Source organism: Aspergillus foveolatus (genome assembly GCF_047715535.1).
Source record: "Aspergillus foveolatus strain CBS 279.81 unplaced genomic scaffold BDW70scaffold_12, whole genome shotgun sequence".
Taxonomy (NCBI): Eukaryota; Fungi; Ascomycota; class Eurotiomycetes; order Eurotiales; family Aspergillaceae; genus Aspergillus; species Aspergillus foveolatus.
Window position 1 is genome coordinate 416,100 of NW_027396076.1, and position 12,937 is coordinate 429,036.

Sequence of the window (12,937 nt, forward strand, 5' to 3'; positions counted from 1 at the left end):
TTAACTTTATACATATCTACAATAGGCTATGGCTAGCCGGTCGTGACCGAATGTACATATAGACAGATGTCTCGAGCTAATACCAACCCCCAAAACATTTTTTGTAAAATTCCCAGCTCTTGATGAATTGACCATAGCCTATAAAAGAAGCCAGAAAATTACATCAGAAGAATAACGCTTCGCATATAAAAGTCTTGCATCGAGCAAGGAGCAAACATAGCTGCCGAGAACATTTATGTCTCCTGCAACGTCTGTTGCGCGGGCGTTGGGATCTCTCCTCAACCCATCCACCTCTTCACCTTCAAAATTGCAGTTTTTTTTGCAGCAGTCCTTTCCAATTGCAATAACTGCACCCTTTCTACACGATTTCGATCTCAATCTTTCTATTGGTTCATGCTTTAGAGAGTGAGGTAAGCTGTAACACATGCCCTGTGAAAATAGAGTGAAGCTTGTACTGATATTATTCTAGCCATAAAGTGCTGTAGGCGGCTTTCTCTTCCCTTCTTTCCTCTCATACTTACATTTGTAGTCTCGTACCTGAAAGAACTGTTTTCCTGCGCCCATAACACGCCTACTCTCTGTCATCCAGTCTACTTAACACATTGTATTTTTCTATCCTTCAATTTTTTCCCCGCGTACTGGGATACGATATGGCTGAAGCAGCATCTGAGCGCCTTAACAGGCTGCAGGAGGTACGGTTTTCTCCCTTCATACGGCGAGTGTTTCTCTGGCTAACAACGAATTTGAACACCATAGGCAGACCTCGGGACAGCTCGCAGAGAGGAAATCTCCACGGCGGATCGCGATTCCAAAACTTGGCTGACGCGGCTAGATGTCATTGAGGCCTCTAGGAGATCAAACGTTCAGGGAACAATTGAACAACAACTTGCGCAAGCCAACAGAGATCGCCTAAATGCCTGGACCAGTAAAATCTTCACCTGAAATCTCAGGTCGTTGCATTGCTAATTCTGGACTAAGATATTCACAAGACAATAGGAGACACTGGAGATTTAGAACACCTTGATGATCTTCTGGACGGCCAAAGCCACCGTCTGCGGCTCGAGAAAGAGTTACGTGGAGGTAATACATATGACCAGCAGACCCCGGATAGAGGCCAGAGAGCTCCCAAAGGTCCTACACAGAATAAAACGGCCACCCATAATGCCAAGTTACAGAACCAAGCCGTTCCACACGGTACCTTGGCCACGTCGTTGTCTGGGCCGGGTGGTAGCCCTCGCGCGGCTCAGTCAAACCGACGCCTTAGCAAACGCAAACCTAGCCTTCCCTCATCCCGTAGGGCACTGGACCCAGCACTTGACATTAATAACCTTGCCAATGGCACCAATTCCTCGACGTCCCAGATATCAGGCAGGCCCGCTCGCAGTAAGGGATTAATCTCTGAGACACTTACTGTGCGGAAACTAATGAAGATATTGCTAAGGTGCGCAAACTGCTCCAATCCCTAGAGCTAGAGCTAGACCTAGGAGACCTCCGCTGTAAGTTGCATTTTATTTAGCCTCCTCCGCTCTGATGTTCACAGCAGCAGCAGAAGCAGCAGGGTTTATTTGCAGAAAATTAGCAGCCCCGAAGAATTCTTGAGGAGGCTCGGAGTGTGACGTGGGTTTTCAAATCCTCTCTATCTTTGGCACAATGTGGCTAACAGTAGCAGACGCGGACCAGAGCAGAAGTCATTAATTCAAAAGCCAAAGGCTAAGGTTTCTGCGAAAACGACAGACCGTTGTGGTAAGAATGCCTGTCGAACTCCGAGGTCGCCAAACGTTGTAAAGCCCAAAGAACAAAGTTAGAACTCAGCTGACAATTTCCATGACTCCTGAGGACAAAGTTGAGGACAAGTTCGGACCAACTAATCACGATCTGGGTGCAGGCTTGGTGGGCACGGAGTCACCTAGAGAGACGCCTCCAACAGCCTCAATCAACACGACCGGTCAAGCGAAGACAGGGGAGAAGCTGAAGACAAACCCACAGGAACCTGTCGCAACTCCCATGGACTCAACTCCCGCATCGCGTCCCCAAAGAGTCGTCGGTACGCTTGTCGACTTAAACAGTTCAATGGAATCTGGGAATGCGGCTGCAATGAGTCCAGCGTTACAAGAACTAGATGGACTGGACTTCACGCAATCCCTCGAACCACAAACCTCCCAATCGTCGACTCTTGCAATTGCTAAGAGTAAACTTGACTTTGGAAGGTTCTCACATGAGAAACAACAAATGCCGAGTGATTTGGACGTTCCTGAAGCTACTACTAATACCGAGGATGAGGAGTCAGCCGATGAGTACAGGCGTGAAATTGATATTATCTGCCAGCTTTTACAACAAACACATTTGTCCAATACATTTTTGTGCAAGCTGACTGAATGTAAAGAGGAACTGGAGGTTAGGCTCCGACAGCGTCGCGACCCAAAGCTGGGAACGCCTCAGAAACAGCAGTCTTTGACACTTCCAGCTCCTGGTTCTGAAAAGCCTGAGATTGCTGCACCTGTGAAGGCATGCAAGGCTGCCGCTCCTGAGCCGAAAGAGCCCCAATTTGTCCGTCCTGTTGTCAACGATAACACACCGACTCCCAGCCGCAATACACCAACACCTAGGGTTAGTATTCCGTCGACACCATCTCGCTTGAATGTGAGCGCGCAGCAATTCACGCCGAATTCGTTTTTTAAACAGAAATCATTTTCCGATGCTGCCTCCGACTCTATAAGCCTTGAGCCCATTGCCGATGAGGTTGTTAGCGCAACCCAGTCGGAAAGTGCATCGAGTGAAGACACTCTTGTCCTAGCGACGGTGGATACACCATCACCGGAGTCTCAATGCTCCTATACATCTATATTTAAATCCGTCGCTCAGGAAATATCTGGCACCGGCCACTTGTTCGGCGACCACCTGTTGCCTGGCAGCGAATACAGACAACCGAAACAATCTCACTTATACGGCAACCATTTGCTTCCAGGACAGCGCGTGACACCGACTACTATTTACAAGCAGACTGTCCCTGAAACTACCGAGTTCGCCTTGGCTAGTGGGTGCCCAAGAATCTGTTTGCCGATACTTTTCTAATCTGCTCGCAGAAGCGGCTGTATCTAAGCCAGCTCCCGCTGTTTTCTCCTTTTCTCCGCCAAACAAACAAGGTCAAACTGCTCCTAAACCTTCTCCCGCTAACTTCACCATCCCTCTGCCCTCTGAATCGATCAAGATTGTGGACCCGAACATCTTGGTAAATAGCATAGCAAAGTCTTCAAACGGTGCTTCAGCGGCTCTGGGTGCACCGTCTAGCACAACCCTAACGACTGCACAAAAGACAACCTCGATGATGAAGTCTATCTATGCACCGAAGCTGAAGGTAGCCCCGCCCTCAATCATGGATGTGAAGAAGGGATTGTCGGCCTCGCAATAGTCGGACTCGTAGTGGCCGCGAAGCACTGCCTGCTCGACTTGATCCTTCACCTCCGACGTCGTGAGTATACGTGGCTCTGAGACAAAGAGCAGCAAAGCCTCGAGGTCTCTGAATCTTAACAGTGACAGTCACCGCTTTTGTTAGGGTTTAGCTTTGGATTCCATCTCCTTCCTTTCCCTTTCCCCCTCATTTCCTTGTGTTCTCATAAATGCCAGGGATGATCCTTATTTCATTCGGATTGCCATAACGAAACATTTTATTTACGTCACTCGCCTTAACAGGTGATATCTCCTTCTTTATTTGCCAATGTTCAGTTTTAATTACTGTGCTTCCATTGCATTTGGGAAAGTTGGCGTTGATTATCACTCACTCCGCGATGCAGACTACTCATCCTAAAGAATCGCCATGCTTTTAAACTTCCAAATCCGATCTACTAAAGCAGGCTGGAGCGCTAATCGATTATGCGATCTCGCCGTATCTAGGTAGTAGTGAGAAGCAACAAGATATGATTGGAGTGATCACCTCACTTTCTGTACTCTTCCTACGCTGGATGCAATTCACTAGGAGATATGCGGCCTTGCGAAATATGTATATAGTCGTGTACGGAGGCCTTGACTCAGTCCAACTAGATACTCAAGGCTCAATAGTACTCACGCGCAAGTAAGAGCTTATAAATGAAGCCGATATATGAGGTATGGTATGTTAAAGAATACAAGCACTCGAAGCCTGGCTGGATTGAAATGCACAATGATACAAGTAACTTCATGGAAAAAAGAGAAAACGGAACTTCGCTTTTAATGGCAATGCAGGGTATTATTTAACCAGGGGGAAGGGTGCTGGCGTCAACAACGTCGGCAGCTTCCTTCTCGAGCTCTTCATTGGCCTCAAACAGAGGAGACCGGGGCAAAGCCATCAGCCCGGTTCGGGTGGACTCGAGAATACCGAAGGGGGAAATGAGCTTCATGAAGGAGTCAATACGGCTGGGCTTGGCAGACCTATCAAGGAGTCTGTCAGTAAAGGGACTAGCTGAAAAGAGTGGGAAAGGAGGACTGACAGTTCAACGATGCAGTTGTTAGTACTGATATCCAAGACCTTGCCACCGAACTGGTGGGTTAATCGTGTGATTGCATCCAGGTGCTCGTGCTTGTGTCTCAAAGCTTGACTGCTAGGAAGGTTGCGGGGGTGATATTCCTCGGTTTTCGTGGAGGCCTTGTTATCGGAGCTCTTCTTCTGCGCCTCCATGGACTCAACGGGGGTGGTGATCTCGCGGTGATGCTGGAGAAGCTCCTCGAAGTACTCTGGACCCAAAATGCTGACCTTGGCCAGAAGCAGCTCACGTTGGACAAGCGCAGAGTCCGTGTAATCGAGGACAGCCCAGACGGGAACAAGATCATCCAGCTGGCGGCGGGCCTGCTCGACAACACCATCCTGACCCTGCAGCACGATGGTCATGCGAGACAAGTCCTCCACCTCGGTATTGCAAACAACCAAACTGTCAATGTTGAAGCCGCGGGCGGCCAAGATACCCGAAACGCGGGAGAGCACACCGGGCTCGTTTTGTACCAGACAGTTCAAGACATGACGCTTGGGCGGGTTTGTCGGCCGAACGGGGGTCTCGTAGAGAATTGACGAGACGGCGGTCTGGGCGTCCCATTGCTGCGAGACATCCGTTACGGGGAGTGTGAGCGGAGAACGTCGGTGCAGCGCCTTGTAGGCCAATGCTGAGGTTGAGCTGGAGGAGGCCCTGGTGGCTGTAGCGAAAGCGGATCGGGTCGCCAGTCCAGAGGTGCGGCTGGCCGCCGATAAGAAAGACGATGATGCCGTCTTGGACAGCATCCGGGTATACCGGAAAGCCATGATCTCCCCGGGATGGAAGAGACAGGCGGGTTAAACACGGTGCAGGCGGGTTGTAATGAAGAATCCTAGACCGATGGACTTTCGCATTTCCTTTTATCTGGGTCCGGTCACGGGTCCGACCTCGGGGAGCTGACTCATTCTCCGGCCGGGGAGCCTGAATGGCTCTCCGTACGGGAAATATCGCTAGCCTATTTTGGACTAGTGCACTCTATATACATGTGACCACGAGTCTTGAAGGGTTTCCTTTTTGATACGGCAAGGCGTTTGTGTTTTCTTGGACAATGTGCCAGGAACTGAGCAGCTTTATCTCACTTGACTTTAGCGCCTTGGTGACTTGCCTGTCTGCATATTGGATGTGATTACAACGAATACCTTGGGTCCAGCCCTCTTACAGATTCACACTAGTCTGGGATCGTCTTGACTCCACCGCCAAACTAAACTTCTTGCAAAATACTGGCCTAGTCAACAGCCACAGACTACAGCATTCTCACCTTATAATCAATTCCATTCCAGACCTCGGATTCACAATAGCTACCATGGCTGACGAAGATCGCCGTCCAAAACGCTCTCGCTTCGATCAAACCACTCCGGAGCCTCGGCGATCACGGTTCGACCGTCGTTCTCGGTCCCCTTCGTCGCGACAATCCGAAACCACTCGAACTCGCAGCCCGCTCAGTCGCGAGCCTCGGAGCCCTGGTGCTGGCAGCAAAGCGGACCCGGTTGCTGCAGCTGGTACGTCAAGACCCTTCTTCGGTCTGGGCATGTATAGTAGGATGCAACTAACCGCAGAATAACAGCGGCCGCTGCCGCCAAAATCAACGCCCAGCTGCAGGCTAAAAAAGGAATCCAACATGTCGAAGTGCCTCCAATTCGCGCCGTCAGTTCACTATCGCTTGTTTACACCTCTTCGATATCGCACATATGCTGACACTATTTTGCTGTAGACATCCAGCCCATCCCAATCTGCTACTCCCACCGGCGGGGATGCGAAACTCAACGCCGAAATATACGTTGCCGACGGGGATTATATTAAGGACATCGAGATCAATGACCTGCGCAATCGCTACACACTGACCAAAGGATCTACGCAGAAGATGGTAATTACTCCTATTGCACTCGCTGATCTTCCAGGCGTCCTTCCCCTTAACCAAACTCCTCTCTGCTGTGATTGTGAAGAAGCTTACCCAGTCCATCCATAGCATCTCTCTCCCCTCATTTGCATCTGCTGACCTCCATTGCCTGATATCTAGATCAAAGATGAAACTGGCGCCGGTACGCCTTCATTCCATGTTATATGTTTAACAACTTTTTTTTATCAAGAAGGAAGCTCATCAATCTGATTTCAAGATGTTACCACGCGAGGAAACTATTATCCGGACAAAAGCATGGCCACCGCAGCGGTATGTGAGCTCCGGCCCTCATTATATCCTGCTGTCTAACTAGTGTTTTCCTGTCTGCAGAACCCCCCGTTATACCTCCACGTGACAAGTACCTCGAAAGAAGGACTCGAAAAGGCGGTCGCGCTGATTGAAGATCTCATGAAGAAAGAGCTGCCCAATCTAGTGGATGAACGACGATTTCGCCGCCGTGAACCGGAGCAAGTTGAGCGGGATGAGTTTGGCCGCGTAAGTTTCATTGTTCATTAGTACATCATTACATTACTGATTGTCCACAGCGCAAATGGCCTGAAGAGAAAATACCCGTCGGCCTGGAGCCAATTCCTGGATTCAACCTTCGTGCGCAAGTTGTCGGGCAAGGTGGTATGTACGTGAAACATATCCAGCAGCAGACTAGATGCAAGGTTCAAATTAAAGGCCGGGGATCTGGCTTCTTGGAACCCAGCACCGGCAGGGAGAGCGATGACGCTATGTATCTGCATGTTGCGTAAGTATTTTCGTCTCCAACTCAGGAATGCACTGATCATGATATAGTGGCCCCGATCCCAACGAAGTCCAGCGCGCAAAGGCGCTATGCGAAGACCTGCTAAATAACGTCCGGGAACGCTACCAAGAATTCAAGGATAACCCACCCCAGCATGGTGGTTATGGTGGTGGCTACGGAAATCGTGGGAACCGCCACGATAACTACGGAGGAGGTTACGGTGCTGGATATGGAGGCCAGCACCAGCATTCGCCCGCCCCTGCAACAGCCAGCCCATCGGGACAAGGAACCCCTGGAGCCGCGAGCGCAGCCGACTACAGCGCGCAGTATGCCCAGTACTACGGATCTGACCCCTACGCTGCGTACGGCGGTTATCAGAACTACGTCGCCTACTACCAATATTATCAGCAAGCCGCACAGCAGCAGCAACAGCAACAGTCGCAGAGCCCTGCTCCTCCACCTCCCCCGACATCTGAGACTCCCGTGCCTCCTCCTCCGGGGTCAGGATCGCCCCCGCCTCCTCCCGGCGGCAGCTACAGTGCCGTATGTATATCCCGTTCGATGTACCGTTGCTCAACCGCCAACTAACTAATAACCTCGATTCAGGTACCACCACCCCCAGGGCTTTGATCATTGTTCAATGATGCCTCCTTGGATATCGAAGTCGTTAACAATTGTCTATTGCCGTCGAATCTACCCCTTATATCCGATTGTGACGTTTAAGCTTGATTGTCGTCCTGTATCTATATCGTTATCCGCATCTACCTTGTCTGTGACTTGGAAAAAAAGGAGAAGGCGTAGTGGAGAGCATTATAGCTTCCAAAGATGGTTTCGTCGTCAAATGAAAGCTCTCTATTTTCGCGAGAGCTTTTCTATAGTGTCCTTCCACAACGCCTTGAAGAGTTTCATCCAGGGCGTTGAAGCGTATAAATTCAGTGAACGTCTCAAGTCCCCTTAGTCCAAGCCCTCGCTGTAAACACAATGAAGCGAATTTGTCACACAAGGTATTGCTACCTACATTCCTCTAGTAGTATTCCGGCGGGCCAGTTCAGGAAACATCTGATCTAGCGGAAACATCGCGTCAAGCCAGCTCGCCTCAGTAAAGTCCTCAAGCTCCTCTGCCGATGCCATTTTCGCTTTGCGCGCTGTTAAATCATCAGGTCCTTCTTTACAGAAGTCACAGGCATAATCACAAGGTGATGAGGGTGATGACGATGTGGCTCCGCCTGCAGAACCATGATCATTGTCATCATGACAAGCAGACTGAAGCTTCGAAACCTGAGAGCCCATCTTCTCTAGTTCAAGGTCACCAAAAAACTCCTTGATGAGCTCGTGTTTACACCGTGTAGTTGTTTCACAATACTGAACTACCTTCTCGAAGCTCTGCTTACGAGCGTAGAGATTTCTCAGAAGCGAGACTTTGTCTTGGTTAAGGACTGCATTCCGGCCGCCTGTGCTGTTGTTGACGTTTTCAATGTCCCGGCGGAGATGGTTAAGAACGCGTTCTCGCTCCTGGAGACTATAGTAGACTATTGATGCTGCGGCGCGGCCATCGCGACCTGCACGGCCGGATTCCTGGACGAAACCTTCGAATGTACGGGGCGGGCTCCAGTGAACGACAAAGCGAACCTCGGGGTTGTCAATGCCCATGCCAAATGCAGTTGTCGCGACGATTATGTAGAAGGTTACGGGCTTTGCACCAGGTCCTTGTTGTTGAGGCTGTTTTTGAGGCGCAATCCATTCGTTTTGGACCCTGACTCTATCGGCGGCGACAAGGCCTGCATGGTATGCTACTGCGCGGATGCGATTATCGCTCTGGCATAACACGTGCGCGAGTCTCTCTGCTGCTACCCGGGTTGAAACGTAAACTATACCCGATAATGGGGGTAATTTGGAAGCCGCATCGGTTCCTAATCGGGCCTCGCGCCGGCCCTGAATGGAGTGAAGCCACGATAAGAGGTCGTGGACTTGAAATGCCTCGGGTTCTGAGGGGTCTGGGGCGAGCTCTTGCATGAACCGGATTTCGTAATGAATGTTTGGTCGTGCTGACGGCGTGCTGAAGATTTTGAGCCGACATGGGTTCAAGCCCAGGATGTTGATGATATCCGTACGGACCTGTGAGGTGGCAGTCGCTGTCAAGGCGCTGATTGGCACGAGAGGGTTTGTTAGGGAATGCCTGAACCAAGAGAGTGCCTTGTATGCTGGACGAAAATCATGGCCCCATTCACTGATACAATGGGCTTCATCGATGACGATGCGCACAAGCTCTCGCTGCCTGTGCATGGTTTGTAGATTTCGCCGGAATGTATTATTCTGGCAAAGTTCTGGGGTAACATAGAGTAGTCGAATCCTCGGGTGACCGGAAAGAAGATCCTCAAGTATGACTCGCCTCTCTGCAAGCGAGACTGTCGAGTTGATGGTAGCTACCGGTACGCCCAGCGCTTGAAGTGCGTTTACCTGGTCCGTCTAGTAGAGCATCAGCTCGACATGTCAAAGATCGTACGGCAAGAAGGAACCAGTGGAGCCATCCCGGTCAAACTCACCATCAAAGACAGAAGAGGACATACAACGACAGTCACTATGGAACGGGTCTTAGCGTTGGTTGAGCATGCATCATTAGCAGAAGATAGCACCAACCTCCATGGGTGGTCATGGCAGGTAACTGATAGCATAAGCTCTTCCCGAAGGAAGTTGAAGCCTGGAGAAAAACATCGTGGCCCTCAACTGCGGCAGCGATTACATCTCGCTGTAGAGGCCTAGCATTCGATCAACTCACGTCACGTTAGATTTAGTGATAGAATCCAAGCTTACCGGAACGATTTCTTACGAAACACACGGTGAAGATAGAAGTCTAAATCTACCTTCCGGCGGCTCAGACCGTTATCCAACATCACTGCGGCATCTTTACGGAAAAGGAGCATCCGAGAGCCACTGAAATAGATGAAAGCTTCGCCGAACCGAGGTGGATGCAATATGCAATCAGGAAGGTACTACTTGGTTCCTCAACTCAGAGAAGGTATGCGATCACGTGAGACCCATACCTACCATAATTAAAACCAACGGAGAGACAATACGGCACAAGAATGCGATGCACATGTATTCATGGTGTATCTCAAGTCTAATAATGTGATCTATTACTAACGCTAAAATACAGGATCATTTGAGCAACAATATATAAAAGCTCGCATGGATGGAGACTGAACAATGAGTCTAATGTACACAAATGCTATTTCAATCCTGGGCCGACGCGGCGACGGGCTCTATTCAGTTGCAGCTCCAGTTCCTCCTTGACGGCTATTACATCAGTTCCCCTGCGCTTTTCGGGCTGCCATATGCTCTCCATGCGAAGCCAGACCTCCATGATTTCGTCGGGCCCGGAACAGGCGCCAAAGGCGCGTAGGATGATCAGGATCATTCGCCGGCCTAGGAAAACGCCATTTTCAAGTCGGTGTTCCAGCAATCCTAGGGTGTCTCCTTCGCGTGGGCGTTCCTGGGTCAGGTCCGTTGGTATGTCGATGAGGACGTCAAGATCTAGTGGATCTTGGTCAAGGATATCTATGAGGTCCTCCTGTACACTTGATTGGTGTTCGTCTTGTGCTGGAGGTTTCGACGCTGGACCTCGCGGGCTTGATGGAGCGATTGGCAAGGGCGTGTATAATTCGATAGAACTGTCCACCAAAACAGGTGGAGCTGTTGCGCCATCGTCTCTCAGCGGGTTCTCCCATACAAAAGATGGGGGTAAAGCAAATGATCGATGCTGGAGTCTAGTCTTGGATTCATAGAGCGCCCGAAGATAGGCTCTCCAGGCCGTCCGCAGCTTTTCTGCCGTCCAGCCTCTCTTGTGTCGTCCATGGCGAGCGAATCCCTCAAAAAGCAGCAAGTAGATCATGCCACGTGGTGGTACAGGAAAGACCTTCTCCATATCCTCGAGAACGGACTCAAACGCTCCCAAGTCCCCAGATTTGTAGGCATGGTGACTCAGCAGTATATGGAAAGTCCTCGTATCAGGACCTACCACGAGGGCTTCTTGAAGGGCCTGATGGTGTTGTGGGAGACGGCCTTTCAGAGACGCCGAGGCCTGCAGCACGCGACCCAGTTTCTTAGAGCTTTTCCGATAAGCAATGAGCTCCGATGTGAGATTCTGTCGCGCAATATTCGTAGTGGGCTGATTCTGTAATAGTTGCTGGTAGATCTGCATCGCAGATTCTGTTTCGCCAGCTTTGAGAAAGGATGTCATAAGACAGTTCATCACCGCAGTGTCGACTATCTCTCCGCTTTCCACAAACTCGTCAAAAGCCCGACAAATACCATCAACATCCCCCAATAAACCATTATAGAAGATATTGGTGACCTTCCCGGCGCGACCAAACTTTATCTGCCTTCTCTCCATTTCTTCTATTAAGCGCTCGGCGACGGTGAATTGGCCTGCTTTGGCAGCTATATCGAATAGAATTGTGAAGACGACGCTGTCTGATTTGATTCCTGCCAAATGCTCCATTTGATTCCATATACCGACCGCCCGCACCAAGTCGAATTTAGTCACCTTGCCCGTCGACCGACCTGCCAGGTGGATAGCGGAGGACCAAAGTGACCGAGATAGTGGAAGGCCGGCAGCCAACATATCTTCTACCAATGCTAAATAACGTCTAGCATCAACCCAACGGCGGCCTGGAGGATCGGCGAACCTGCGCAGAAGCAGACCGCGGGACCGCTTTGAGAGATGCTTCACCCCAGGAGAGGGAAGTTCTCTGTAAAGCGTAAATATGTAATGATTCGCCTTTGTCTTGTCCCCAAGATGTTCTTCCAGTTTTCGGACGGAGTTGAGTTCATCAGAACTTTTCGTACCATCGAACTGTGCTGGAAAATGTTCGAACGCGGCAGCAGCGTCGGCGGCCTCCCTCCAGGCCTGGTCTCCTAACAATTCCTGGTATATCTCGGACGTATGCTCATACAATTCCTTCGCGGAGCTCTTGTAACTCTTTTCCCTGTCTGTAAGCCATGAGGTTTCTTGCTTGTGGGCCACCTCGTGTGCTGGGCCGCGACTCTTGACGCGCTCCCAATCCTCATGAGGTACAATGCTACCATGTAATCGGCCGGAATTTGTTCCTTCGCGCTGCAGTGGTCGAGAAGTATTTTCGATGCAGGCTGTATTGCTCGGCCTCGCATAGTTAACGGGTGTGCTGCGGGAAGAATGGCGTGTGGATGACTGATGTATCCGATGGTCTTGCGAATCATAGATCTCCACCCGCTGTGCGACAGTAGAACTGAATATGCGTTGTGCTTTTGATCGACGTACTCCTAAATTCTCAATTTGGGTCATAAAACCCGGTGGATGTTTGGCCAGGGTCCGCCTGCGGCTTCGCCCCAAGCCCCTGTCCTCCCAATCCCCCGTCAATCCCCTCGAAGCTTTGGCAGAAGTTGTGCTAATTGTCCTGCTTCGAGGAGAGTGTTTGTGACAGTAGCCAGCTACCACCAATGAGCGGACAAATATGTCCGCTATAGAAGTCGCGACCGGTCGAGCACGTTGAGAGGAGCCGATTCGCCGGGCAGAAACATTGGAGAAGAAGAATGACTGGTAACGCATAGGCGTATAGTCGGAGGGCAAGCCCGTAATCGACCCCTGCGAAGAAAGAGATCGCAGGTGTGGTGGGCTCTGGGACTTATTGGGCTGAGGCATGAGATGGCAGACATTGTGGTATCGATTCAGCCATGCATAACCAAAATAAGTCTAGAGAGACTTGAAGATTTGGGCGGAGATGATTGGAGAACGTCGATTGAGGTCGTCCGACG

General features: G+C 50.5%; 5 protein-coding genes across 5 annotated transcripts; 2 read left to right on the forward strand and 3 right to left on the reverse strand.

Annotated features, from left to right (window-relative positions):
- Positions 1–650: 650 nt before the first annotated feature.
- On the forward strand, positions 651–3,638 carry BDW70DRAFT_166255 (uncharacterized protein; the record flags this gene model as incomplete). The annotated part of the gene is made up of 7 exons (XM_073741942.1): positions 651–692; positions 757–925; positions 1,015–1,213; positions 1,517–1,612; positions 1,664–1,781; positions 1,813–3,034; positions 3,084–3,638. The coding sequence occupies 7 exons, from the start codon at positions 651–653 to the stop codon at positions 3,407–3,409; spliced, it is 2,172 nt and encodes a 723-aa protein (XP_073598076.1). The 3' UTR covers positions 3,410–3,638.
- A 301-nt stretch (positions 3,639–3,939) lies between these two features.
- Positions 3,940–5,305, reverse strand: BDW70DRAFT_132336 (acetolactate synthase regulatory subunit). The gene is made up of 2 exons (XM_073736138.1): positions 4,464–5,305; positions 3,940–4,404 (listed from the first exon to the last, which is right to left on the reverse strand). The coding sequence occupies exons 1-2, from the start codon at positions 5,264–5,266 to the stop codon at positions 4,227–4,229; spliced, it is 981 nt and encodes a 326-aa protein (XP_073598077.1). The 5' UTR covers positions 5,267–5,305; the 3' UTR covers positions 3,940–4,226.
- Positions 5,306–5,524: 219 nt separating this feature from the next.
- BDW70DRAFT_17204 (KH domain-containing protein) lies at positions 5,525–7,969 on the forward strand. Its single transcript, XM_073743385.1, has 9 exons — positions 5,525–5,998; positions 6,064–6,143; positions 6,211–6,363; positions 6,517–6,538; positions 6,614–6,666; positions 6,727–6,891; positions 6,942–7,150; positions 7,198–7,690; positions 7,754–7,969. The coding sequence occupies exons 1-9, from the start codon at positions 5,803–5,805 to the stop codon at positions 7,775–7,777; spliced, it is 1,395 nt and encodes a 464-aa protein (XP_073598078.1). The 5' UTR covers positions 5,525–5,802; the 3' UTR covers positions 7,778–7,969.
- BDW70DRAFT_166259 (putative RecQ family helicase RecQ) lies at positions 7,949–10,073 on the reverse strand. The gene is made up of 4 exons (XM_073741943.1): positions 9,959–10,073; positions 9,785–9,903; positions 9,691–9,725; positions 7,949–9,613 (listed from the first exon to the last, which is right to left on the reverse strand). The coding sequence occupies exons 1-4, from the start codon at positions 10,066–10,068 to the stop codon at positions 8,162–8,164; spliced, it is 1,716 nt and encodes a 571-aa protein (XP_073598079.1). The 5' UTR covers positions 10,069–10,073; the 3' UTR covers positions 7,949–8,161.
- Positions 10,074–10,253: 180 nt separating this feature from the next.
- On the reverse strand, positions 10,254–12,496 carry BDW70DRAFT_132341 (pentatricopeptide repeat protein; the record flags this gene model as incomplete). Its single annotated transcript, XM_073736139.1, has 1 exon — positions 10,254–12,496. A coding segment is annotated over exon 1 (2,089 nt), but the record flags the coding sequence as incomplete, so codon positions are not given.
- Positions 12,497–12,937: the final 441 nt, after the last annotated feature.

Coding starts and splice junctions, on each gene's coding strand:
- BDW70DRAFT_132336 (XM_073736138.1), bottom strand. CDS start 5,266: ATGGCTTTCCGGTATACCCGGATGCTGTCCAAGACGGCATCATCGTCT. Junction 4,405..4,463: donor AACAACTGCATCGTTGAACT/GTCAGTCCTCCT, acceptor ACTCCTTGATAG/GTCTGCCAAGCCCAGCCGTA.
- BDW70DRAFT_17204 (XM_073743385.1), top strand. CDS start 5,803: ATGGCTGACGAAGATCGCCGTCCAAAACGCTCTCGCTTCGATCAAACC. Junction 6,144..6,210: donor AAGTGCCTCCAATTCGCGCC/GTCAGTTCACTA, acceptor ATTTTGCTGTAG/ACATCCAGCCCATCCCAATC. Junction 6,892..6,941: donor AGCGGGATGAGTTTGGCCGC/GTAAGTTTCATT, acceptor GATTGTCCACAG/CGCAAATGGCCTGAAGAGAA.
- BDW70DRAFT_166259 (XM_073741943.1), bottom strand. CDS start 10,068: ATGCTCCTTTTCCGTAAAGATGCCGCAGTGATGTTGGATAACGGTCTG. Junction 9,904..9,958: donor TTTCGTAAGAAATCGTTCCG/GTAAGCTTGGAT, acceptor ATCGAATGCTAG/GCCTCTACAGCGAGATGTAA. Junction 9,726..9,784: donor TGCCATGACCACCCATGGAG/GTTGGTGCTATC, acceptor CCCGTTCCATAG/TGACTGTCGTTGTATGTCCT.